Genomic DNA, 27470 nt, shown 5'->3' on the forward strand with positions numbered 1-27470 from the left:
GCCAGGAGACCCCACTCCAAACACCTCACGAGATCTAACGTGATGCAAATCCCGGGATAACTTTTTGGCAAATCTGCATATTAGATCAAGACAGCTAGTCTCACTGTATATGCAGTTTCCCAAGGCGCCCGAGGCGTTGGAATCTATCCGCTTCGCCTCAGTGACTTCGGGCGAGCGCCAATCAGTATTGGTCTCCACAAACTGGGACCAGACGGAATAACAGTTGTGGGGGTCTCCCAGGGGATCGGACAGATTTCTAGGTGTTAAAGATATCAAGCGATATGGGGCTGGCATGGGAAAATGGTATCGCGGTAGATCAGTCACAAATCATTTTGAAAGGCAGAGCAGGCTTGAGGGGCTGAATGGCCTACTCCTGCTCCTAAATCCTATGTTCCTATATACCCATCCCACCCGATGATAGAAACCACTATATTTTCTTTTCCCATTGACTTTAAATTGTACGGGATGGGTAATGAAAACCTGAATTAGTACGGCCCAATTTATGCTCTTGCTGCAATGGGAGGTTCCATTCAATTGACCGTGCCCAGTTTTGTGAGGGAGGGACTAAGCAATTCTAACAAGAAGCTTGTACTTGAGTAATGTTATCTCTATCGCTGACATCTGCTCCGTGCATAATCCAAACAAATGGAAAGAAAAGGCCACCAGGCTCATCATTGCTTGCACATCCAAACAAGTTACCAGTCACACCCACCATTGCTTCACCCTCTAACCAGGCAACGAGAGATGTCTACTTCATTTTCCTTTGTCTCTATGATTTGCATGTTCAAAAGAAATCTCCTAGTTCTTGTCTCTTTAAAACTCGATCATTTGCTTGAAGCACAACAACAAATTTGCACATATTTTAATTAGAACTGTGTTGGGAAACATCAAGAAGAAAACGGAAGTTGAACACGTTTCCAACACAGTCATTGGGAATGGCGTCCCACTGATAAAATCCAAGCGAAATCCTTGTCACCAATACATGCATAAATTTTGTAACGATTGTGACAGAGAATCAAAAAAGCTGGTGGAAAGAATCAGAAAGGACACAGAAATTATCTACTTGACGAGATAATGGCTCTAATTATGAAGCCAAAATTTATCTAATTACACTACAGTGCCTCAAATCTGGCTGCCCAAAAATCAGCAGATGTCATGCATCAATTTTAATTGAGTAAAACTTTAATAAGACAACTCACCTGGGCCACTCAGCTAGGCACTTCATTGATATGATGCGCTGCCTGACTAATTGCCAGCTTTTAACACTTGCATACTGGCTTATTCCTGTGCTCTGCACGAACCTTGACCCTACCCAGCTCGACCCGAAATCCTGAAGGACCTGAAATCCGGCATGGCCGCAGTTCCACAGCTGCTGGCTTTTAGTCACTGTACCTCAACTACTTTTTATAGAAGTACACTGCACACAAAAGCCAAATTCGCAAAGGACCAACTTCACAGCAGTGGCCAAATAATTTGCTGAATTGGTAATCCTTCTGTTAGGAGCTCTTGTCAGCACAATGAAATGAGGCGATATGGGCTGGATTTTCTGGTTCCCGGCTGAGTGTTTCTCGCCGTTCACTGACGGTGGGATTCTCTGATCCCGCCGCTTGTCAATGTGATTTCCCATTGAGGACACTCCACGCCCGCCAGGAAGTCAGCAGGTGGGGTGCACCGTCAGCGGTAACAGAATATCTTAACGACTGGAGAATTCCGTCCATGCACTGTTTTCCTTTGCCCAAGAATAGACCTTTACCTTTTAAGTCCTTCTTTAGTTTACGAAGATCCTTCTCAAAATCCTCAAACTTCATCTGGGATGCTTGAAATAAGTCCTGTGGCTCTGGTATGGGGAAGATGCTTTGTTCTGTACCTGCATCCTGAGACAAAGCATTTGGCATTTATCAACTGCAAGGTTTTCCCTGCACCTCAAACTAGCAACTTGCACACACAATTTGATTTTAGCAAAACTAAAATAATTCACAGTTGATACATAAAAACACTCTAAAAATTACCAATGTATAATCCATTATTCAGAAATATTAAAAACATACCTTGTCAAAATTACGTAAATAATAGGAAACCAGATAGAACAGGAGGTTAATGCTGTTATCCTGAAAGAGATAAAAAGTCATTTGACACAAGTTGATATAGTGGATATATTTATTACCTCCCACAATGACAATCATGGCAGATACAGAAATTGGTGAAAGCCCCCAAATTCCTGGCAGTCGCAACTCCTTTTACTCTCCTGTAACCTGAAAAATGCTCAGATGGATCAAAAATACACACAGAGGCTGCCCGATGTAGGTGCCTTGGTTTAGACATCTTTTCCAGTTGGATCGTATTATCATGAAAAAAGTCTTTTTAAAAAAGTGAAAAGAGCTGGGGATTTTTTTTATAGTGGGGATAAAAGGCAAACCTCATCATCCTGGGCATGCACGATATTGGAGATACAAGGGGAAAAAAGTCAAAGAAACACAAAATTCAGGGTTAAATTGCCTGTATTTTAATCTCAACATTTTTCTACTGATATATAAATTCAACACTTTTTTATTTAAATGAAATGGATACATTCCCCAGAGACACGTGACAACTTGTCACTTATTTGATATATTAATAGTGATTTTTCACCTTCTAGTTCCCAATGGGTGGCACGATGGCAGAGTGGTGGGCACTGCTGCCTCACCGTGCCAGGGACCTGGGTTCAATTCCAGCCTCAGGTGACTGTCTGTGTGGAGTTTGCACGTTCTCCCCGTGTCTGCGTGGGTTTCCTCCGGGTGCTCCGGTTTCACCCCACAGTCCAAAGATGTGCAGGTTAGGTGGATTGGCCATGCTAAATTGCCCCTCAGTGTCAAAAAGGTTACAGGTGCGTGGGCCTAGGTAGTGTCCTCGTTCCCAAGGTTGGTACAGACTCCATGTACTGATGGCTTCCTTTTGCACCTTAGTGATTCTATGAATAGCTTTTCTTGTAGACAATCGCTTTGATAAAAAGACTCTTCGGGTACAGAAAGATAGCTGGCCTCTGGGATAGGGCATTATTGTCAGTAATCTGTTACAGAAAAGTTACATGAATTTGTGATAAATCCCTGCATTATTTTTTGTAAATTAATTTTTCTGTCCATTTCTAAATAGCTGTGACATCCATTCATGGTATGACTAATATGGAGAGGATACTCCTATTTTGGATAAATCAAATAACCAATTAAGCTAAATCAAATAAACCGAGGGAATGGAGGGGTTACTGATGGTGCGCAGGAGGGAAATGATCAATATTGGCAGTCATTAACCCAGTAGTGCTTCAGTGATGTTGTCAGTGCAACTATTCACGTTATTTTAGCTCCCACACTGTCAAGGATTATTAACTCCTCTAATCCCTCAATTAGGCCATTGGAACTCACTGTTTAAAGAAAACAAAATCATGATTTCAAAATTAATTTCAAGGCTCATGCTTTAAGCTATGATAACAAGTTCAAAGAGCAGAACTTGTTCTCATTTCGCAAGGACCGCGAGAACAGGGTATAGACCTTGAAGAAGCAGAAATACTTCAATAACAGGCAACCAGACGTGGACATTGCGGTCACAACAAAGGAGCATGCAATTATGAAGCTAATAAATTGAAAGCAAAGTCAGAAAGTACAGGTACATTTATAAATATAGGGAATTCATGCAAGATAATTTATTTTAGATGGTTGGGTATCTGGTTAAGGTTTGAACCAATGCTTTGGATATAGATTAGTGAAAACTCTGGTAACAATCCTGAGTTCAGTCCTGTTGGGAGGCAAAGGCAAGATAGCCCATGGAACTAGGAAATAGAGGAGCAGGCAATGACCCACTGGCACATCAAGTCTGCCTCACGCTGGGGTGGAGTTGAATTTGAATTTTGGAGACAGGTGAGCAACCAGGAGTTTAAGTGCTTACTTCATGTTGTTTATTAACAGGAGGTGAATAAATAATCAATAAAGTTGAAGTTAATTGACAATGGTGCCAATTGGATATGGTCTTTTAACTTTTCTACATCCCTCTAAATTAATCAGAAGTTTTTGTAAATTATATCTTTAAAGGAATACTGGCATTAAGATGGCTCAAGTCAATTTGGTGCTATTCAGAAATTGACATCACTGTTAATGACTCAAAACGCTGACACATACTTTTACAACTCTGGGCCAATTTGCTGTGAAGTGATTCAGCACATATCAAAAATAACCCAAAGCTATATTTATAGTCTTCAGATTCAGTAATTGGAAACAAATTGAGGCTGTTCTGAAGGAAATGAAGTCAAGTTAATCTCTTTAATAAGCTATTTTTGACAGACATGCTTATTTCCTTCACTGTTGGGCTCAACAGCCTCTCCAACCCACACCCTAAAGTTTGCTCCCAACCTTATTGAATTTTGGTGAAAAGATTAAACAACTTCCCTCTCTTCCCTATGTCTTTTGATTTCTGAAGAAATGTCAATGGTTGGGGTCCTTTCTTTAAACTAATGGATCGAGTCGAGCAGGCTCCAATGGCCGAATGGCCTACTGCTGTTTCTATTTTCTATGTATCTCGAAATGAAATTAAATGTTAATCTTGTTCAGTATTTACTTATATCCAGACCAGGAACTTTAGCTCTCATGACTCTTAAAATCACAATTTCTTATTTTAAAAAATAATTCGCAACTTTACAGAAATAATTCTGACCAGCATTGAACAAGTGGCATTTACTCAAAATTATATAATTGCGTTCCAACAGGACAATTGCTTCATATCTATTAACCTGCGAAGCTAGTACACTGTCTTTTAAAGAACTTTTCTCTACTGATATGCACTCATTCTCTTTGGCTGACATAGACCACAAAGTACCTTTTCCCGAATGACTGATACAATGCCACATGGATACAATATTCCCCAATGGACGCCTCCTTTGTAACTACATAGAAGTCAGTGTTGACGGCTGTCCCTTACATTTCTGGTTGTCACTTTCTGCTTGCAATCAATGTCAAGTAGAATCCACATCACACTCTCAATGCAAGTGATAACCATTGCGAGAGATGCTGCTAAAAATTTTAATCAATCCCTCAAATCCAGCAGGCGTAAGTAATCATTGACAAGCCACTGCATGAATGTTCAAGGTATCTAGATGTCCAGGTTACTACACTGTCACCAAGTTCCCCTAATTTAACTATAGATACTGCATGTCTAACCTTTGCGTGATCACAACACTACACCATAGCAATAGCAGACGGAAGATTACTAATGAATCTCAATTCCGCTTTGTTTGAAAGCAGCCAAGCAGTCACAATTAGTGCATCTATCATATACTTACACTGCTCTTAACATCCCGGAGCTTGGGAAGGATCTCTAGACCAAAGCCGTCTGCCTGGCCACGACTTCTGTTCCCACCATTCATGTAGTTTCCAAAAGCAAGAATCAGACCCAGCACCTGCTTGACACTGTCACTTGTTTGGAGTGTCTGAGGCAAGAGCAGAAGAAAATGTTTGAGTTTAACAACTTTTATTTTATTGCTCAATATTGGTCCTGAAATCAGTGCATCATTGCAAGGCCAAGGTACTAAAACTGACCCTTTTAAACACCGAATCATACTCGTGCAAGAGTTTGGTCCTCTCCCAAGCCATTTTCCTCAAATTTCAAAATGCCAAGCAGGCGCATGCAATGAACTAGGCAACACTTGATACTCAGTAAGGATTCCTTCCATAGCCTGACACAAGGAAGTGACATGCCGATGAGTGCCGTTGGCTGGATTAATTAAATAAATTCAACAAATTTTCCTTAAAATGATTCCTTAGAGGGCAAGGAGTTTAAGATTTGTGGGAGATCATTCCACCCTTTGACTGTTCTGACAATGTTAGCTTTTGAACTCATGGAGCATTTACTTTTAGAATATGTAACACTGAGAAGGATGCATTTATTGCCTTTGAAGAGCATTGATTTTATATTGGAGCAGCTTGTTAGGCCACTTCAGTGTCAGTACAAAGCAACCAGAGAGGTCAAGACCAAGTTCTGGTGGAGGCTGGACATACCTTTCCACTAGCATTCCCTGTAACAATATTCATCTTTGTATCAGTATACCTAAACAATATGTTTTCTAAAATAAAACTTGGGGAAAATCTATTAAAAATAAATTGTATTATCTTGTAACCTTATCACTAATGAGTTAGCCTGTTTTACACTGGAGCATTTTCTCTGCATCCAGACCCTTATTGAGGATGATTACATTGATGCCTTAGCTTTGACTGAAATTTGGTTCACTGTAGTGATATCTCATACTTAGCAATTACCTCCTTCCCCTCACTGTACTGTCTACCATCTGTCCTGCTCAAACCACTGGAAGAAAAGCCTACGGCACATTTTGGTCCTAACTAATCCTTGGAATTTTTCATCCTTAGTGCACATCACCTTGTTCCACCCATTTTTCTTCAAAGCTTCGCTGCCTAGTGCCCCAGCTTACCCCAAAGATACTCTTCCTCGGCTTCTTCACTCTTCCTCTGCCTCTTCACTGAATAGAACAACAGAATAGTTGCAAGCATCAAAGGAGGCTATTTAGCCCGTTATTGACTCTCGAAAGAGGAACTCAACTTGGCCCCCTCTTCTCCCCTTTGCAAATGTGTTTTAGACATAGACATAGAATTTACAGTGCAGAAGGAGGCCATTCGGCCCATCGAGTCTGCACCGGCTCTTGGAAAGAGCACCCTACCCCCTACCCAAGGTCAACACCTCCACCCTATCCCCATAACTCAGTAACCCCACCCAACACTAAGGGCAATTTTGGACACTAAGGGCAATTTATCATGCCCAATCCACCTAACCTGCACATCTTTGGACTGTGGGAGGAAACCGGAGCACCCGGAGGAAACCCACGCACACACGGGGAGGATGTGCAGACTCCACACAGACAGTGACCCAAGCCGGAATCGAACCTGGGACCCTGGCGCTGTGAAGCGATTGTGCTATCCACAATGCTACCGTGCCGCCTCTTTACACAATTATTAAGTTCGCTTTCAAAAGTTGCAATTGAATCTGCCTCCTCCATACTCAGGACATGCAGTCCAGATCATCACCTTTTCCTCATATTAGTAGTTTAATCTAAATTTAAGTGCCTGTGCTGAAGGTGCTTCTTACAAGTCGATGCTGCATTTGGGAACCAAAAATAAATTCAGACGTACCGACCAACACAGGATAAAGTTTATGACATAAACATTTCCATTATTTTTGTAATTATATCCAACTTGTACTTCCAAGTCAAACATTCCTCAAAAGAAGCCTTTACTGGGGTTAAAAAAAAGGTTCTGAAATTTATTTCAAGACCATTGCCTAATTATTGTCCAATTACCAGTACCGAGCCAAGGAGGCCAAGTAGAAGGGAATCAGACTAGCTCTTCCTCTTCCTGACTGACACCAGGCACAAAAAAAACAACAGACTGCAGCTGGATTTAAAATTTTTTAGAATTTTTTTTCCAAGGTGGTGCCGGAGTATAGAGACTCTCTGCAAGCTCTCCCCCAAAGATCCTCTTCCTACATTTGTTATAATTGTTATTTATAGGGCGGCACGGTGGTTCAGTGGTTAGCATTGCTGCCTCATGGCGCTGAGGTCCAGGTTCGATCCCGGCTCTGGGCACTGTCCGTGTGGAATTTGCACATTCTCCCTATGTCTGTGTGCATCTCACCCCCAATACCCTTGGGGCTAGTTTAGCACAGTGGGCTTAACAGCTGGCTTGTAATGCAGAACAAGGCAGCAGCTCAGGTTCAATTCCCGTACCGGCCTCCCCGAACTGGCACCGTAATGTGGCGACTAGGGACTTTTCACAGTAACTTCATTGAAGCCTACTTGTGACAATGAGCAATTATTATTACTATACCCAAAGATGTGCAGGGTAGGTGGATTGGCCACACTAAATTGCCCCTTAATTAGAAAAAAAAATCTGTATATAATTGGATACTCTAAATTTAAAAAACAAAGCTATAACCGTTATTCATAGTATGTTCAATGTTTTCACGTATGGAGTGGACTGCAAGCAGAACAACATAATTTTACCTCAGAAACACAACACAGCCAATGCTCCAAGTATACCACTATAATTGCAAACATCTTGTCTCGGAGCACAGGACTGTCTCATTTAGGCATTTTTACAGCAATTAGACATCAATGGCCAGTGAACCAAATTGGTACAAGTATATCTTTCTTTCTGTAAGGTGGTTAAAGCATATGTAAATTTAAGTGTGGTATTTATTGGCACCGTCTCACAAATCGTGGTCTCCCGCATCAACTCTAATCTGCTGAAATCTGTTATTCGGCCAGGTAAAGATGCCAGCCAGGCACCATAACAACTTGCAAATGACAGTGAATAGCATACAAGAGCTTTAAGCTTGTACTTACTAAAACCAAAATGATAGGCAGATATGCCACCAAATTATATAAACGGTACAAGGGAAAACACAGGAAAAGAGGAAAAGGTGGCTTATTCCATTTGCAAGAGAACCCACAATATTCCCTCAGGATTAAACTAGGAATTGGATAGTTCCCCACGCAATGCTCCATTTATATCTTGTTCGAAATGTAAAGCCTGTTTCAACAGACAGTGCGACTGTTTACACAAAGACCTATTAACACTCACCATTTATTATGGCAAACTATTTCCAAACATCTTAAAAGTTGATTTTTATTTTCCACCTTACTCTTTTGGGATTAAAGTCCCCCCCCCCCCCCCCCCCAACCCACCCCACCCCCTCACCACCACCTCTTAATTTACGCACTTGCATATTTTACCCGTAAAAGTCTTCAAATGGTTTGATCCACACATTTTCCTTCAGCATCAATACAATGGTCTTAAAGACAGTGCATAACTGTATATGTTAGGAAGTGAATGTTTTATATAAACTCCTTCAACAAGCCATAAAAGGCAACGTTAAAAAGAGAGTGAAGACTCAGCAGCCTTGCAAGTTTACGAAGGGACTGGGCCGTATATATTTTCTTCTGCGCAAAAAAGACTTACCTTGCACAACTTGTCCATTATTTCAAGCTTACGGTTGATAGCAGCAATGTTTTCCAAGAAAGTGGACTGGAAAAGGATACAAAACACTCGTTCGGAGAAATTGACAATTTGAGCCAACTCGTAGAGGAACCTAATGGGAAAAGATAGTCCGTCATAACATGCCTCCAAAATTGTAAAGTTGGAGTCTTTCCCCTTGAATGCCAACAGGCAATAAAATATATGAACCAAAGTGTGACATTGGCAATTGAGACACAACAGACCTCAAAGGAGTAATTGCTCCTGAAGAAAACTTACTGCTCAGGCTTGTCCAGCGGCTTGGCATTGTCTTTGGTTGACTTTTGCATCTGCTTTTCAATTTTATCCAATTCTTCTTGCTGTGCTCTCTGCAGAGAAAAAAAAAATTAATGAAACTCTTACATGAAGAACATTTATTGGGGATATCTGACTTGCGTATGATCATGCCCGGTGTTTGCCATAAGGCTGATCTATGACAGATAATTGAACAGACCTGCCTGGCTTTTTCTTGACATTGAGGAGAGCATTTTCCCCTCCCAGTCACCACTGGTTTAAATTCCTATTCCAGCTCTCCTGATATTTCAGAGATTTTGCACAGGTTTGCCCGGGCCACAGCACACCCTTAAATCGCTGCTACAGGATTGCCAGCCTTCAGCATCCTTTTGAAGAAATATCCTAATACAAAACGCCAATTTTCTCCTTGTCTCAAGGCATTAACTGCTCACCGAGTTACATTGCCTCATCTGTGTGGCCATTATTTACCATTAATGGTGAAATAGTGAGCATCAGCAAGTTATCTGACGGCGGAGGAGGGCAAGGAAGTTCATTGACGACAAAGTTATTGGCATCCAGTACCACTGGGAACAATATGGCGTGGAGCCACTGCCTATGTTTACTGTCTCTTATCAGTGGAGTCCCAAGATCTGACTGATTTTGAGATTTACAGTGTTCCTACCATCACCCTTCCTGGCATCAGCCAATCAACTCCGAAAAGCATAAATTGAAGAAAGTTAAAATGTTGCTTTGTCTCCTTCTGATTCAGTCGCACAGTACATAGAACGTACAGTGCAGAAGGAGGCCATTCGGCCCATCGAGTCTGCACCGACCCACTTAAGCCCTCACTTCCACCCCGTAACACAGTAACCCCTCCTAACCGTTTTTTGTCACTAAGGGCAATTTATCATGGTCAATCCACCTAACCTGCACGTCTTTGGACTGTGGGAGGAAACCGGAGCACCCACAGGAAACCCACGCAGACAGGGGAGAACGTGCAGACTCCGCACAGACAGTGACCCAGCAGGGAATCGAACCTGGGACCCCGGTGCTGTGAAGCCACAGTGCTAACCACTTGTGTCACCATGCTGCCCTCTGTACATAGAATCACCGAGCAGTTCCAGCACAGGAGGAGGCCATTCATCCTGTTGTGTCTGTGCTGGCTGTCCGCAAGAGAATTTCACCTCGTGCCACTTAGCCCACCTTTTCCCCAAAAGCTGTGTTACATGATGAAATGACTCAGGACATTTTGAAGAACTGCAGATTTTAAACACATTGCATATAAATGTATTTGAAGCAGGCCAATAAGAATGCAGGTGCACTTGGAGCCTTTTACACAGGGATCATTTAGGCTGACCTGCCCAGAGGGTAGCTGACCAGATCTGCCACCTGATTGTATTTTCCATTGATGTCACTGGGAAATACAAAGAGAAAAATTATTCAGCTGGGGTGTAAACCGAATAGCCAATCTAAATCAGTCAGTTCCTGGAGGGCGAATGAGGCGAAAATAACCCAGCTCATATCACAGTGCGCATTTTAAGATTCCAGAGTGATTTGGCCTTTTGAAGCTTTATCGAGAAGAGGTTTTAATGGCAGCAGTCTGGAAGGAAGACGCATAATACCTGTGCATCCAGCAAAGATTATGGGCTCCGCCAGAACCCCAGCTCTAGCACTGAAGGTCTGTGCTCCAGAAGTAGCACCACGAGCCAAACTGCTCCAGTGCAGCTGCATCATTGCCATCTACCCAACAATGTGGAAAATTGCCCAGTTAAGTCCTGTCCACTAAAAGCAGGACAAATCCAATCTGACCAATTATTACCCCATCAGTCTATCCTCAATCAACAGAGTCCTGGAGAGTGCTATCAAGCGACACTTACTCAACAGTAACCTACTCACTGATGTACGGTTTAGGTTCCACCAGAACTACTTAGATTCTAACCTCATCACAGCCTTGGTCCAAACATGAGCTGAATTCAAGAAGTGAGGTGAGACTTTCCGCCTTTAACATCAAGGTGAAGTTTTAGCGAATGTAGCTTTAAGGGTGCCAAGCAAAATTGGGAGTCGACGGGGAATGCGGGGTAAATCTCCGCCGGTTTGTGTCATACCTAGCACAAAGGAAGATGGTTGTTGTTGCTGGAAGGCAATCATCTCAGTCACAGAATCTCACAATAATACAGCTCAGAAAAGGCCCTTTGGCCCATCGAGTCTGCAGCAATGCATGAAAAACACCTGACCGCCTACCTAATCCCATTTGCCAGCACTTGGCCCATAGCTCTGAATGTTATGATGTGCCAAGTGATCATCCAGGTGCTTTGTAAAGGATGTGAGGCAACCTGTCTCTTCTACCCTCCCAGGCAATGCATTCCAAGCCAACACCATCCTCTAGGTACAAAGGTTTTTCCTCAATTCCTCCCTAAACCTCCTTCCCCTCATCTTGAACTTACATCCCCTCGTAACTGAGCCTTTAGCTAAGAGGATCAGCAGCTCGCTATCCATGCCCCTCATTAACTTGTACACCTCAAATCAGGTCGCCCCTCAGTCTTTTCTGCTCCAGCGAAAACAACTCAAGCCTATCCAACCTCTCTTCAAAACTTAAATGTTCCATCCCAGACAGTATCCTGGTGAATTACCTCTCTACCCCCTCCAGTACAATCACATCCTTCCTATAGTGTGGCAACCAGAATTGTACACAGTACTGCAGCTGTGGCCTCATCAAAGTCCTGTACAATCCCAGCATGACCTCCCTGCTTTTGTAATCTATGCCTCGATTGATAAAGGCAAGTGTTCCTTATGCCTTTATCGCCACCCTAATAACCTGCTGTCTTCAGAGACCCATGGACAAACACACCAAGGTCCCTCTGTTCTTCGGAACTTCCCAGTGTCATGCCATTCACTAAATACGTCCATGTCACATTACTCCTTCCAAAGTGGATGACCTCACTCTTTTCAGGGTTAAATTCCATTTGTCACTTCCGTCCATTTTACCATCCCATCTATATCTTCCTGTAATCCAATTATATCTTCTTGTAATCCAATTACACCTTCTTGTAATCCAATTACACCTTCCTGTAATCCAATGCACTCCATCTCACTATTAACCACCTGGCCAATCTTTGTGTCATCCGCAAACTTACTGATCCTACCCCCCACATAGTCAGATCCCGGTGGTACGCGACTGGACACCGGCTTCCAGTCACTAAAGCACCTGCCTGTCATCACCCTCTGTCTCCTACAGCTAAGCCAATTTTGAACACACCTCATCAAGGTACCCTGTATCCCATGTGCATTTGACTTCTTTCTAAGTCTCCCATATGGGACCTTGTCAAAGGCTTTGCTGAAATCCATGTAAACTACATCAATTGCATTGTACTCATCAACACACCTGGTCATATGCACAAAAGATTCAATCAAATTTGTTAGGCATGATGTCCCTCTAACAAAGCCATGCTGACTATTCCTGATCACACCTTGCCCTCTTAAGGGCAGCAAGGTAGCACAATGGTGAGCACAGTTGCTTCACAGCTCCAGGGTCCCAGGTTTGATTCACTGGGTCACTGTCTGTGTGGAGTCTGCATATACTCCCCATGTCTGCATGAGTTTCCTCCGGGTGCCCCGGTTTCCTCCCACAGTCCAAAGACGTGCAGGTTAGGTGGATTATCCATGATAAATTGCCCTTAATATCGAAAAAAGGTAGGTGGGGTTACGGGGTTAAGGTGGAGGCATGGGCTTTAGTTGGGTGTTCTTTCTAAGAGCCGGTGCAGACTCGATGCGCCAAATGGCCTCCTTCTGCACTGTAAATTCTATGATCCTCCAACTGGAGATAGAGAAAATCTAATACTTTTCCTACCACCGTGACAAAACTCACTGGTCTGTGGTTTATCTCAAGAATCTTCCTTAAATAATGGGACACATTAGCTGTTCTCCAATCCTATGGCACCTTCCAGTCCCAGGACATTACTGCAGGAGTTCCTCTAGTGTCCCATAGCCAACAATCTTCAGATGCTTCATCAACGACCTTCCACACATCCTGAAGTCAGAGGTTGGGATGTATGCTGATGACTTGTGCAGCCTTCAGTACCACTTATGTCTCCTCAGATACTGAAGCAATCCATGTGCAGCAAAGACCTGGATAACATTCAGGCTTGCGCTAAGTGACATGTAACATTCACAGAAGTGTCGGGCAATGACCATCTCCAACAAGAACCATCTTCCCTTGTGACTTTCAAGGGCATTACAATCGCTGAATTTACCATTATCAACATCCTGGATATTACCCTTGACTGAAAGCTGAACTGGACTAGCCATATAAATACTGTGACTAGAGTAGGAGATTGGAAATTTTGTGGTAATTAACTCACCTCCCGATTACCAAAGCCTGGTTACCATCTACAAGGTACAAATCAGGAATGTGATGAAACACTTGCCTAGATGGGTGCAGCTCCAAAAATACTTAAGCAGCTTGACACCATCCAGAACAAAGAAGCCCACTTGATCAGCATCTGTCAAACCATAATTAAATATTCACTCCCTCTGCCATCGAAGCACCATGGCAGCAGTGCACACCATAAATGCACTGCAGCAACTCACCAAGGCTTCTTCTACAGCATTTTACAAAGCTGTAATCTCCACCACTTATAGAAGGGCGAGGACAACAGATGCAGGCAACACCATCACTGGCAGCTCCCCCTCAAAGCCACTCATTATCTTGACTTGAACTGCTGTTCCTTCACTGTCGCTGAATCAAAACCCTTGAACACCTTTCTAACAGCGCTGTGGTAGTACCTACAGTAGATGGACTGCAGTGGTTCAAGGTGGCTCACCATCATCTTCCAGAGGGCAATTAGGGATGGGCAAAAAGTGATGGCTGAGCCAGCAATGCTCATCCCATGAAAGAAGAAACATTTTTTTCAAAATGTGCACTGCGAATGATTGATAATATCACCAAGCATTAGGTTACATGAGGTTCTAAGAAATAGCTGTATTACTATCAGGAGCATCATTGGGAAAGGCCAAGATGACGGGTGGCAAGAAAGTGACCCTGGTTAAAAGGGGTAAAGCAGAACAGAATATTTAAGAGAAGTTAAAAATAGATAAGTTGGGGCAAGAAAAAGCAATTGGTGGAGACAGGGTTGGAAAAGATAGAAAGCAGCAGACAATTTCAGTCTTGGCAACGAAGATTTCTATGAACTGCATACATTTGGCATGAGAGGTGAAGCAAGAGGGGAGTTGAAGATTGCAGTCATTCATCTAACAGAGGAGTTTGCAATTATCTTTCCCTTTAAGAACTATTTTTTTTGCAGGAAGTGAGCAGCTAGGTCAGTTGGTGGTGAAGGATGAAAAGGTCTGGAGCTGGGATTTGATTACTCACAGGATGTTGATACATTTATTCAAAATATGGATGAGGGAGAGATGTGACCCCGGTCTCAGGGGAGCGAGCAATCTGCAAGGTGATGAAGTGAGTCAGTAGCTTTACACCAGAAGTGTGGGCTAGAAAATTCCATGGAAAGGATAAAGAGGGAGGGAGGTTAACCCCAGAGAATTATTTTTGCAGGAAAATGGCGGCCAGACTGATTTCTGTACAAAGGATTGCTGAGACATAGGGCAGGATTCTCCGACCACCCCCCCGAGGGTCGTAGAATCGCCGGGGGGGCGGCATGAATCCCGCCCGAATTCTCCGGCACCGGAGATTTGGCGGGGGCGGGAATTGTGCCGCGCCGGTCGGCAGGCCCCCCTGTTCCCATCAGTGGTCACACCCGTTCTATGCAGGTCCCACCAGCGTAAATTGGAGTTTCTCCCTTACCGGCGGGACCTGGCGGCGCGGGCGGGCTCCGGGGTCCTGGGGGGTGCGTGGGGCGATCTGGCCCTGGGGGTGCCGCCACGGTGGCCTGGCCTGCGATTGGGGCCCACCGATCCGTGGGCGGGCCTGTGCCGTGGGGGCACTCCATTCCTCTGCACCGTGTAAGCCTCTGCGATGGCCGGCACGAAGTTGACCCCCCCCCCCCCGCCTGCACATGCGCGGGGATGCGCCCCGGATGGCGCAGCGCCAAAGGCCTTCCACGCCAGCTGGCCACTCCAGCGCTGGCCTAGCCCCCCCTGAAGGTGCAGAGGATTCGGCACCTTTGGGGCGGCCAGACGCCGGAGTTGTTCCCACCACTCCACTGAGCCGTTTCTGCCCACCCCGCCGATTCCCAGAGAATCCCGCCCATGTTTACTACAGATCTGTTCAAATAAAAAGAATTGGAAGTTAAGTGCTTACTAATTGAAAACAGTTCCATTGAAGTATTACATTCCAGAAAAAGTGTGATGCAGATACTGTTCATCAATATAATACAAAACTGTCTGCAGTACAGGAAGACAACCATTTCATTGTAGCCTTTTGATGATTACCACAAAAGTCATGTTTTAGGGATAAAGGATTCTGAGACATTTTCAAGAATGTACAATGTGCAAAAGAATAGGAATTTATAACATTTTACATTAGCACATCTTCCATTCGAGTCAACTATTTTATTTATGAAGAGTTAAAACATTTAATAGTTTCAATATACAAGGCCGCTGCTCGAGGAGCCAAAAGTATTACATTATATTACAGATAATAAATGTGACTGGCATAGTTGACTCTCACTTACATTCGAAGAGGAGACAAAATGGAGACCTTGGGCAAAATTCTCTGTTTGAGAGACTAAGGACATGATTCTCTGGCCTCGTTGCACTCTCACCCGAGCGAAACGAGGCCAGTGAATAAACAGAGCAGCTGAAAACGAGAACCGCGCAAGCCCCATTTCCATACAATTAAAGTGAATGACCCCATGGCCTCCCATGTTTCAGTGGCCTCCCCAGCAAGTAGTCACGCTGGCGCCGTTTAGTACTCCTTCCGAAAAACGTGAACTTGACGGAAAATCTTATGCGGGGAGCCGAGGTGGGGAGCCATCTTTGCTCACAGGCAAAGAGCCCGGTGACGCTGGGCTTGCTGCCCCAGTGTTCGGCTCGGGGGTGGGGGACCCAGGGCTGGGGAACCAACGTCTGGATCATGTGTACCCGTTTTGGTGGCAACACTAGCCCCTGCCCGTCTGCCCCACCGACCACCCACAACCTCCACCGACTGCCAAGGCCTCTAGCCGTGTGGTACCCGTTTTGGTGGCAACACTAGCCCCTGCCCGTCTGCCCCACCGACCACCCACAACACCCACCGACTGCCAAGGCCTCTAGCCGTGTGGCGGAAGGCCATTGCTAATAGGGGATTGGCAATCGTGGTTAAGTGAACACTTCGCACAACCCAAATGAATTCCCATGGGTGGGTGGGCTACGTAACATGTGGAAATTATTGCCTAGCATTCCAATCACACCTTTATGCATGGACACTGTGCTTGAACACTGCGGGAGATAACACCACGCACACAGCATCCAACATCCGAACACCCAGGGGATGGGACACAGCTCCGGGGACGGGGACGTGTCCATGGCCGGAAGGTGGGTGAGTGCTACGGGGCAGGGGGAGAGGCCTGGAGAGATGGGCCAAGGGTTTGGAGGTCGGGCCACATTGCGGAAGAAAGTGACAGAGGCAGCATACATGGTTGTGCTCAAGAGTTTTTAAAACGTGTCATAGGTGTCATATAATACCCTACTCCGGATGGCGCCGCCCCACTCTCCCCTCCACCTCCTCACCCCTGACCTACACCACCCACCTCCCCCCCCCCACCCTCACCCCGGTGCCCTCTGTGATCCTCAATGTGCTTAGTTTTCCGAGATCTACCGCTATGTTTAGACATCTCCCCAGGATGCACATCAGAGGTGGAGGCAGCCGTCTGCTTACCTCGCCACGTGGCCTTCGTTGCCCCTGGTGGGCCTCCTCTGGGGGCTCTGGGGCCAGAGGGCCCCGGCACACTTGTCAACGACAAGTGCCGCCCTGTCCCATGTGCTGACCTCAAGACGCAGCCTCATCAGAGGGGTGGATTTCAGGGGAGCTGGTGGCCACTATCCCCTCGGCATAGGGCAGCAATCACTTCTCCCACTCAGTGCCCATAGGGCCCCGGGGTTCACCTGAGGATGGAGGGGCAGCTGGTTCATGCCCTGGCGCCCCAGCATCATCCAGCTCTGCTAGCCCTGGTGGCTCCCCAATATCTGCATCATCGTGTTGGCATCCTCAGTGATATTCCTCAGTGCCTAGGACAAGCTCTGCAATGCCTTGGCAATGCTCACTGGTGACTGGGACTAGCTCTGCAGCATCTTGGCCATTCCCATCTGAGAGCGGAACATGTCCCGCAGCACCTCATCAAGGTCAGCCTGGCATTGGGTCACATCCACCAGCGAGTCGGACATTCTGCCAAGACCCTTACTGACTGCACAATGCTGTGGACACCTTCACTCACGCTACCGTCTTTGTGCACCAGTCTTTCCACCCTAGCTGCGTTGGCATTGGTGCCATACTTTGCCAGCGACATCTCCTGGGCCTGTTCCTTGAAGGTGGTGACAATTCCAATGTCCGGCACACCTCCGCCAGTCTGGCTCCTCTCCTGGCAATTATGGGAGAACTTCTCCTGCGGAGACACATCATTAGCCGCACGCATGGTTCACAGTGGTGATGGTGAGGGGGCTGGGGTGAAGGAAGGGCTGGCGGGGGAGGGGGGGTTGAAAAGAGAGGGGGATAAAGAGTGTTGAGGGCCGAATGGGGGTTAGGGGAGTGGATAGATCGCGTGGGGGTGGGGCATTAGTATCAACTCACCCATTCTTCCACGGTGTAGATCATTGACCTTCTCCCGACACTGGAGGCCTCCGCCATCTCATCCCAGGAGGCATTGGCTGCCTTGTGGCTCACCCCGGACCCTCGGGGGGGGGGGGGGGGGGGGGGGAACAGACATCCCCCCCTGGCCACCAAATTGAAGGGCCGTCCCAGGTTTCCTTTGCTAAACTTTGGGGGTGGTTTTCTCGGCGCCATGGCTATGAGCCGAGTGGGGCTGGCAGTTTTAAATGTTGCTCGACATAGTTAGAGACGTACTGGCGAACGAGGTCCCGGCGAATCGAATGGCGAGGCTTCATTTGAGGCGAGAAGCCTGCTTTGTTAAATGGGCCAATTGTGGCGCTAACAATTGCATACAAAAGACTTGATAAGGTACAAGAGAGGCTTTATTACAGTGAGATGCTATTCCTCTGGCTGCAGCTGTAGAATGGCATCTCAGTGAAACTCATGCATATTTATACTGATCCCTGGGGCTTAGCAGCAAACCTGTAATACAGGTACTGTCATACACCCCCTAATGCACGCACCCTCATATACAGTGGTAGAGATCACCACATTCACCCCCTGTAAAAAATGAGTCCGTCGGGGGTAACGTGAAACTATAATATATAGAAGTGATATAATTACAGGGGGGGGGGTGGAATCAAGAGTCTATCGGCAACCCAGTGCCCGTCACAGGTTGAGTCGGACCAGCCGTTGAACGTTCCATTGCGAGCGACGCAGTAGTGGTGGCGACATCTGCACAGGCATGTCGGCGACGACGGCGTAGGTGCTGGCGGTGTTGGTGCTGGCCAGTGGCGGGATGACTCCGGGAGCGAGCCGGAATCCTCCATGTCCTCTAGTGTTGGCAGGGGGATGAGGGATGGAGCTGATGGGGCTGAATTCGCGGGCGCCGGGAAAAAGGAGGGTGTTGCGTGGGTACGGAGGGGCGTGGGCATGGGATCGGCACCCGCGGGAGCCAGGTCCCTGAGCGAGACTGTATCCTGGCGGCCGTCAGGGAACTCCACGTAGGCATATTTGGGGTTCGCGTGGAGCAGGCGTACCTTGTCCACCAGGGGTTCCGCCTTGTGGTGCCGGACATGGCTACGAAGAAGGACTGGCCCTGGAGCAGCGAGCCAAGTCGGGAGCGACACCCCAGATGTCGACTTCCTAGGGAAGGCAAAAACACGTTCATGGGGTGTATTGTTAGTAGCGGTGCACAGCAGTCACCGAATGGAATGGAGCGCGTCACGGAGGACCTCCTGCCAGCGAGCGGCTGGGAGGTTCCTGGACTATAGGGCCAGCTGGACGGCCCTCCATACTGTCCCGTTCTACCTCTCTACCTGCCCGTTTCCCCGGGGGTTGTAGCTGGTTGTCCTGCTGGAGGCGATACCCCTGCTGAGCAGGAACTGACGCAGCTCATCGCTCATGAACGAGGATCCCCTGTCACTGTGGATATAGGCGGGGAACCGAACAGAGCGAATATGGAATCAAGGGCCTTGATGACGGTGGCAGACGTCATATCCGGGCATGGGACGGCGAAGGGGAACCCAATTCATCGACCACACTAAGGATATAGGTGTTGCGGTCGGTGGAGAGGTGGGGCCCTTTGAAATCCAAGCTGAGGCGTTCAAAGGGGCGGGACGCTTTCACCAGGCACGCGTGGTCTGGCCGGTAGAAGTGCGGCTTGCACTCAGCACAGACCTGGCAGTCTCTGGTGACTGTCCGTACTTCCTCGACGGAGTAGGGCAGATTGCAGGCTTTGACCAGATGGTACAACCGAGCGACCCCCGAATGGCAGAGGCTCTTGTGCAAGGCACGGAGCTGGTTCACTTATGCATTAGCACATGTACCTCGGGAGAGGGCGTCTGGGGGCTCGTTGAGCTTGCCGGGGCGATACAAGATCTCGTAATTATAGGTGGAGAGCCCGATTCTCCACCGAAAGATTTTATCATTTTTGATCTTGCCCCGCTGCGTGTTGTTGGACATGAAGGCTACCGACCGTTGGTCAGTGAGGAGAGTGAATCTCCTGCCGGCCAGGTAATGCCTCCAGTGCCGCACAACTTCATCGATTGCCTGGGCCTCCTTTTCAACAGACGAATGTCGAATTTCAGAGGCATGGAGGGTGCGGGAAAAGAATGCCACGGGTCTGCCTGCCTGGTTCAGCGTGGCGGCAAGGGCGACATCTGAAGCGTCGCTCTCTACTTGGAAGGGCAGTGTCTCATCTACTGCGTGCATCCCGGCCTTGGTTATGTCAGAGAGAATACGAACGAAGGCCTGCTGTGCCTCTGCCATGAGGGGAAATTGTGTGGACTGGATTAGTGGGTGGGCCTTGGCCGTGTATTGTGGGACCCACTGGGCGTAGTAAGAAAAGAACCCCAGGCAGCGTTTGAGAGCCTCGGGGCAGTGGGGGAGGGGAAGCTCCATGAGGGGGCGCATGTGGTCGGGGTCGGGCCCCAGTAGTCCGTTTTGGACTACGTAGCCGAGGATGGCCAAACGGTCTATGCGGAACACGCACTTCTCCTTGTTATACGTGAGGTTAAGGAGAGATGCGGTGTGGAGAAATTTAGCAAGGTCGGCGTCATGGTCCTGCTGGTCATGGCCACAGATGGTGACATTGTCCAAGTACGGAAACGTGGCCCGCAGTCCGACCCGGTCAACCATTCGGTCCATTTCTCGCTGAAAAACCAAAACCCCGTTAGTGACGTCGAAGGGAACCCTAAGAAATTGATACAGTCGACCGTCCACCTCGAAGGCAGTGCAGGGACGGTCCGATTTACGGATCGGGAGCTGGTAGTAGGTGGATTTCAGGTCAATTGTCGAGAAGACCCGGTACTGTGCAATCTGATTGACCATATCAGATATGCGAGGGAGGGGGTACGCGTCGAGCTGCGTATACCGATTGATGGTCTGGCTGTAGTCCACGACCATCCTGTGTTTCTCCCCAGTTTTATCCGCCACCACTTGGGCTCTCCAGGGGCTGTTGCTGGCCTCGATAATACCCTCCCGAAGCAGCCGCTGGACTTCGGACCTGATGAAGGTCTTGTCCTGGGCGCTGTACCGTCTGCTCCTGGTGGCGACGGGCTTGCAATGCGCAGTCAGATTGGCAAAGAGGGAGGGAGGGTCAACCTTGAGGGTAGTGAGGCCGCAAACGATGAGGGAAGGTAGGGGTCCGCCGAATTGGAGGGTGAGGCTCTGGAGGTTGCATTGGAAGTCCAGGCCCAGTAAAAGTGTCGCACAGAGGTTGGGGAGAACGTACAGGTGGAAACGGTTAAATTCAAGGCCCTGTACGGTGAGTGTAACCAGACAGAAGCCCCGGATCGGGGCAGAGTGGGATCTGGAGGCCAGGGAGATCTGCTGGTTGGCGGGATTGACTGTGAGGGAGCAGCGCCTTACCGTGTCCGGATGGATGAAGCTCTCCGTGCTCCCGGAGTCGATGAGGCGGGAGGTCGCGTGGCCGTTGACAAGCACCATTGTGGAAGCGGTGGCCAGGTTGCGAGGACGGGACTGGTCGAGCATCATTGAGGCGAGTAGCGGGCGATCAACCGACGAGTCCGATGAATAGCGGCAGCGACCCGGGTCCCGTGGTCCAGTTCCGAGGGGAGGAGGACAAAATGGCGGCGTCTGGATTACCTGCGGAGAAGAAGATGGCGGCGCCCATGCAGCGCACGTTGCAGGGGCGGGGCAAGATGGTGGCGACCATGGAACGCACATGGAGTCGGAGGATGAAGATGGCAGCGGCCATGGTGTGCACATGGCGGGGGCGGCGAAAGATGGCAGCGCCCACCGATCGCACATGGAGCCGGGGAAGGAAGATGGCGGCACCCACTGATTGCACATGGCCCCAGGGGTGGCGGATGGCAGGGTCCATTGCGCGATCGGCTGTGGCGATGGTGGGGGGGGATGAGGGATTTCGGGCGCGATAGCGGCAACTGCGCAGGACTGACACACCGCTACATAGTGGCCTTTCTTGCCACATGACCTGCAGGTCGCGGTGCAGACCAGGCAACGCAGGCATACTGCGCAGGAGCGGCTCCAGTCGGGGGGGTCGGTTGCAGGGTCCACGAGGGGTAGCATGGGTGGGCTGCGAGGCTGGCGGGGTAAGATTGCACATTACGGGAAGGGGCCGTCATTGAGAGCGCTAAGGTCTTTGTTGCCGCAAGATCGAGAGCGGCTCTTCCAGCAGTCGTTGCCGGATGGGGTCCGATGCAATACCCGTAACAAATGCATCCCGCATGAGTAGATTCGAATGTTCCGCGGCCGAGATGGCCTGGCAGTCGCAGTCCCGTACTAGAGGGATAATGGCCCACCAGAACTCCTGAATCGACTCACCCGGTTGTTGAACGCGAGTGGCGAGTACATGCCTCGCAAACCGAGTGTTCATCGATTGTGCGTAAGTTTCATTGAGCAGTTCTGGAGTAAAGGAGTTGTATCTTTTGAGCCTCCGATGGTTCAGGGTACGCTGAAGAGATGTAGGCCTCGAAAACAGACAGCCAGTGGTTGAAGTATTTCCTGGCGTGTGGCGACTGCGGATCCAGCTGCAGACGATCAGGCTTGATTCTGATGTCCATGGTTTTGGGAAAATCTCACTGTAATAAATTGTGGCGCTAATAATTGCACACAAAAGACTCGATAAGGTACAAGAGAGGCTTTATTACAGTGAGATGCTATTCCTCTGGCTGCAGCTGTAGAATGGCATCTCAGTGAAACTCATGCATGTTTATACTGCTCCCTGGGGTTGGAGCTAGCCGGCAGGGGCTTACCGGAAAACCTGTAATACAGGTACTGTCATACATCCCCTAATGCACGCACACTCATATATACAGTGGTAGAGATCACCACACCAATTAATACTGAATAGCATTGCCAACCTCGCTGGGCCGAACGCCAGGAAGCTTGCGGCAGTTTCCGCTCGTTACCATTTTTAGAAATCTTTCTGGAGAATTGCGCCCTAAGTATTGAGGACGGAACTCAGTTGCCTGCAGTTTGCATTCCCGTTGGGGGTGCTAATTCCGAAGCAGTTCAGGACATGCTAATAGGCCAGCACTATGCCCTCATTAATCTAGAGCAATGTTCATTCCTGCTGCCGTTGGATTCACCGGGATCGGATTTGACACTGGTGGGCTTGACAATCTAGAACAGCTTATAAGCACTCCACTTCCCACACACTGCCAAGACGATGGCACCATTAAGAGCAGCACCACGCTTAGCGGACGCAGAGCTCAAGAGAATGTTGAATGCTGTGGAGGAGAGGCGGGCAGGAGGCTACCGCCCGCAGTCTTCAACTGGGCTTGGGTGGAGGCGGCCAAGGCGCTCAGTGTGGTGTGCCTGACCAGACGGACTGGCACGCAATGCCTCCGTCACATTCCATTCTGCACCCAACCCCTGCATTGTCCTCTTTAGCCAAGTGCCTTGCACACGTATGTCATCAGCTGCAGACCCCCCCTCCCCCCCGTGTAACTCACTTCCATGCGTGTCACCATGTCCTTTATGTGTCCCCTAGGAAAAGATGACCGATAACCGAAGGGCGAAGGAGAAGACAAGAAGGGGCATCCCAGACCTCTGGGCTCTCACCCCCACCAAGCAGAGGGCAATGACCTTGTCTGGTGAGGGGGACTGTTGTAAGAGAGGGCTATCTCTGAGGTGGAGGTCAGCATGTGACCACCAAATGAGCCCATAATTCCAAAAGATGCCGTATAGCAAATGAGTTGCCCTTTTCCCCGAGACCGCTCCTCCCCCCGAGACCACTCCGACCCAAGATCTCGCCTCGTGTCTGGTCTTTTTTCTTGGAGAATCACGAACAGACCAGGCCGGCCTGTTTGAGTACCTCAGCCCCAGAACACTCAAGGACAAGTCTAGGAATGGCACTGACTTTTCGGCACTGCATTCACCTGCACCCTCCACATCGCAGGGGCTATCACCCTGGAGGAGTCCAACTGCTTTCAGGTGTAAGCGATTGTGCCAACAATGTGTGGCACCCAGACCAACATTGAATGAATGAGTGGTGCCCATGTGGAAGCCTTGGGTCAAAAGGTCACAGCCATGGGCCAAGGCATCCAAGGCTTGGGGCACTGTGCAGTCGATGGCTGAGGCTCAGGAGAGGGGAGCCCGGTCACAGGCAGCCATGTACCAGGGCCCACATGAACATTGTTGTGGTGCTCCAGAGCTTGGCCCAGTCACCAGGAGTCATGGTTCAGGGCGTCAAAGCGTTGGCCGGGTGCTAACCAACCTAGGCCAGTCGCAGAGGGACATGACCGAGGCGCAGAGGGATGTGACCCAGTCTCTGTGCTCCATGGTTGAGGGCATTGAGACCATGGTTAAGATGAGAGAAGGTCTCCAGGATTGGCAGCGCCAGGTGATGGTGAAGCCACTGGAGCTCACTCTGGCCTCACCTCTGTCACAGGGAGTAGCCCAGGGGCCATCGAATACCCCAGGGGACGAGGAAGTGATGGGGCCCCTGCCGGTGCGTCCTGCAGTGCTCCGAATCCCCCACAACTGACACTGGCATATCTGACCGACAGAACAGGGTGGCACCTCATCACCTATGACACCCGGAAGTCGGCCAGGTCCTGGCCTTTGAGGGGATGGCCACCAAAGACAACTCAGGTCAGAAGACAGGATAAGCAGTAGGCCGCCTCCATGTCCGATGTGCTGTCTAGGGTCACATCTAGAAGGAGTGGTAGGCCCTATAAAGTAAGTTAGACACCAGTTAAGTTGTCAACACATAGGTTAGCGGTAGGGGTCAGGGCACAACAATTGTATATAGTCACGACTTTTCACCAACATTTCCTTTTGCCTCTATCCTCAGCCTGAAGGGTGTGGGGGATGGGCTGGATAGGGTGTAAAGTGTGTGTCAGGTGGGGGTAGGCTGTGAAAGGTTGGTGGTTTGGGGTGTGGATGTTTGCGGATGTAATGGGTCAGGGTCTCCAGGACAACTGAATGTTCCACCAGGGGTCAACCTCAGAGGCAGCAGAGAACGGGGCCAGTCGTGCGAGGCCAATTGTAGGACAGCTTGCCCAATGAGTGACCATCACTGCACACTCGCACACACCCCCCCCAAATTCCCCGCTGCCCGCTCCCCCCCCCCCCCCCCCCAATGAATATATGGGCCGTGAGATGGAATGTCCAGCACAATGCAGGGATCAACTGGGGGTGATCCTGAAGGTAGGAGTCAAACTTTGTCAAATGATGAGGAGCACATCTCGCAGTGAGTCGTCACCATTCTCAGCCCCGTGGACAAGATCTGCTGATACTGCCTGTCCAGGGCCAACACCCTATAGTGATGCTGGTAGGAACCTCAGAGGGGGAGGGGAAGCTGGGGTGGTGGGATTGAGTGAAGGGAGGAGGAACAGGGGAGGATGTGAGAGGCTATGGGGAAGGGGGCACCACTTGGGAAGGGTGGTGGAGAGTATGGAGAGGTGGGGCAGGGTGGCTATGCTGCAGCCGCCATAACCATTTTCTCTGGTGAACGAGATTCAGAACATGGAGGGAAAAAGTGAGGCAAAGCACATTTTACTTTGGAATAATATGGTACCAAAAAAGAAGCGAACAAATTATTGAGATCTTCATCTCCCATTGTTGTTGAAATTAAAACTTAGCTCAGGACTTTTCTTAGAATAAAGTTCATTATGACTATCACTTAACGCGTCAAGACATTCCTATTTATCTTCATGATATACAAACCCAAGCAAATCTAAGTAACAGCGCAGGATGGCTGCAGCAAAGAATGAGAGCATTCCTACTTCGGATGGACTAAAATTACTCTGTGGGAGTCAGAGAGGGAGAAAGATGCGGATCCTTCATTCACCAACCTGGGTAAGTCAAATATCTTTTACCTTTGGGTTTCCATTTCGGCACACGATCCAATAGCCACGCTGTGCTGGAAAAGCAACTTGCCACTGTGCAGCATGACCGATAAAAGCTGGGAGACCCCGCTCCTGGGATCACCCCAGCTCTCGAGGCCTCAAGATCTCGCAAGATGTTGCAGAATGGGCGGGATCACTTTTTGGCAAATCTGAACATTAGAGCGAGACAGTTAGTCTCACTCTAACGTGCAGATTCCCGAGGTACCTGTGGCTTTGGGATTCATCCCCTTCACCTGGGAGACCTTGGGCGAGCGCCGTTCTGCAGCAGTGTCACAAATGGAGACCAGATGGAACTGCACCTGGCCAGGGTACCAGGTTAGCACTGCTAAGGTATTGAGCAGGGGCCACTTCAGGACCCCCGGGGATGGGGAGCCAGTGTACAAAACGGGGCGGTATGTGGCCTCGGCCGCGCGTACTCTCAGATGCTGCCTTGTCGTCTCCTGAGTATTCTCGCCTTTCTATTGCTGTCAAATTAACAAATTTTAGTTATTTTCAATGTATACTTTATTCATGAAGTTCCTCTCAAAAAGATTGATTGGATCTGAACCAGTCCAGTCCATTTTCAATAAGGCCCCTGGCCTAATTGATGTTACAGCACAAGCAATGTGGGAGAAGTTTCAGAAACTGAAGCATGATCACTACTGCTGGAATCCAAGCCGTGGCATTTTATTCCAAACACGGATGAGAAATGGTTACACTTTCTTGAACTATGATCATGAAATCAAAGCTTTCTTTCTATTTAAGGTCTCAAAGGTTAAAGGGGTGACCTGACCTGGGGGAAATTCCCCGCTTTTCTTCAAACACTGCCATGGATCTTTAACGGCCATTAGAAAAGTTGTAACGGCCATTAGAAAAGGCAGACAGAAATTCAGTTCAACATTTCATCACTGGCATTCCTCATGGATGCAAGCCTAAATGATCTGCTCAAGCTCCGTTAGAGACTTCCACTAATCTTCCAGCCCAGGGTTGAGCATGTTCCCAGCTAAGCCAAGCTGACAGTAATTTGCAAAAAGGATCCAATACAATCAACTTGATTGTCATTTTCCCCGATCGTACCGTCATTGGAAAGATCCAGAATGTTTTTTGTTTTGGAAAGGAAAACTCTCTAGCAATTACGGGGATTTCTATTTTAACAGAGAAACAGTTGACATTTTTCTTTTTGGCAGGGGAGGTGGGGACAGACAGAATTTCATAATGAGAGGGTCTCGCATGCCTCCAGTCAGATTGCACTGTCTCACTTTAATGTGGATTTTTTTGGTGATCGAGTTACAAACAAACCCAAAATGCTGTGGCTCTGGAGGGGAGACAAGCTGGCAGCATCCCTGGAGTGTCGAACCACTTCAAGCACGTCTGACCAACCATATCCTGCGTGCTTCCAGCACCAGCTTCCAGTCAAAGTCACAGCATGGAAATTCCAAGCATGCAAGTCAAATATTTTCATGAGTGCCGGGAGGCTGACAAAATCATTGTGCAGCAAGCGGAAACTGGGGTATAGAAAAATTGAAGCACTGGGAAAAGCTTTGCTTTTCAAAGTTACCCTATGGCTCACACCTCAGTTATTGCTGTAAGTTTTCAAACATGTCAATTCAGATCTGTGCCGCAAAATGTGAAGAA

At 48.3% G+C, this 27470-nt stretch overlaps 1 protein-coding gene across 2 annotated transcripts in view; it reads right to left on the minus strand.

Moving 5' to 3' along the window:
• fmn2b (formin 2b) overlaps positions 1 to 27470 on the minus strand; it is a 499858-nt gene that overhangs the window by 101136 nt on the left and 371252 nt on the right. For both annotated transcript variants that reach the window (XM_038814212.1, XM_038814205.1), the window contains 5 exons: positions 9282 to 9370; positions 8988 to 9117; positions 5303 to 5449; positions 2049 to 2108; positions 1754 to 1874 (listed from right to left, as the gene is read on the minus strand). In XM_038814212.1, the coding sequence (XP_038670140.1) occupies positions 1754 to 1874; positions 2049 to 2108; positions 5303 to 5449; positions 8988 to 9117; positions 9282 to 9370 (547 nt within the window). The remainder of the gene's footprint in view (positions 1 to 1753; positions 1875 to 2048; positions 2109 to 5302; positions 5450 to 8987; positions 9118 to 9281; positions 9371 to 27470) is intronic.

The sequence above is a fragment of the Scyliorhinus canicula genome, chromosome 1, assembly GCF_902713615.1.
Source record: "Scyliorhinus canicula chromosome 1, sScyCan1.1, whole genome shotgun sequence".
Classification (NCBI taxonomy): Eukaryota; Metazoa; Chordata; class Chondrichthyes; order Carcharhiniformes; family Scyliorhinidae; genus Scyliorhinus; species Scyliorhinus canicula.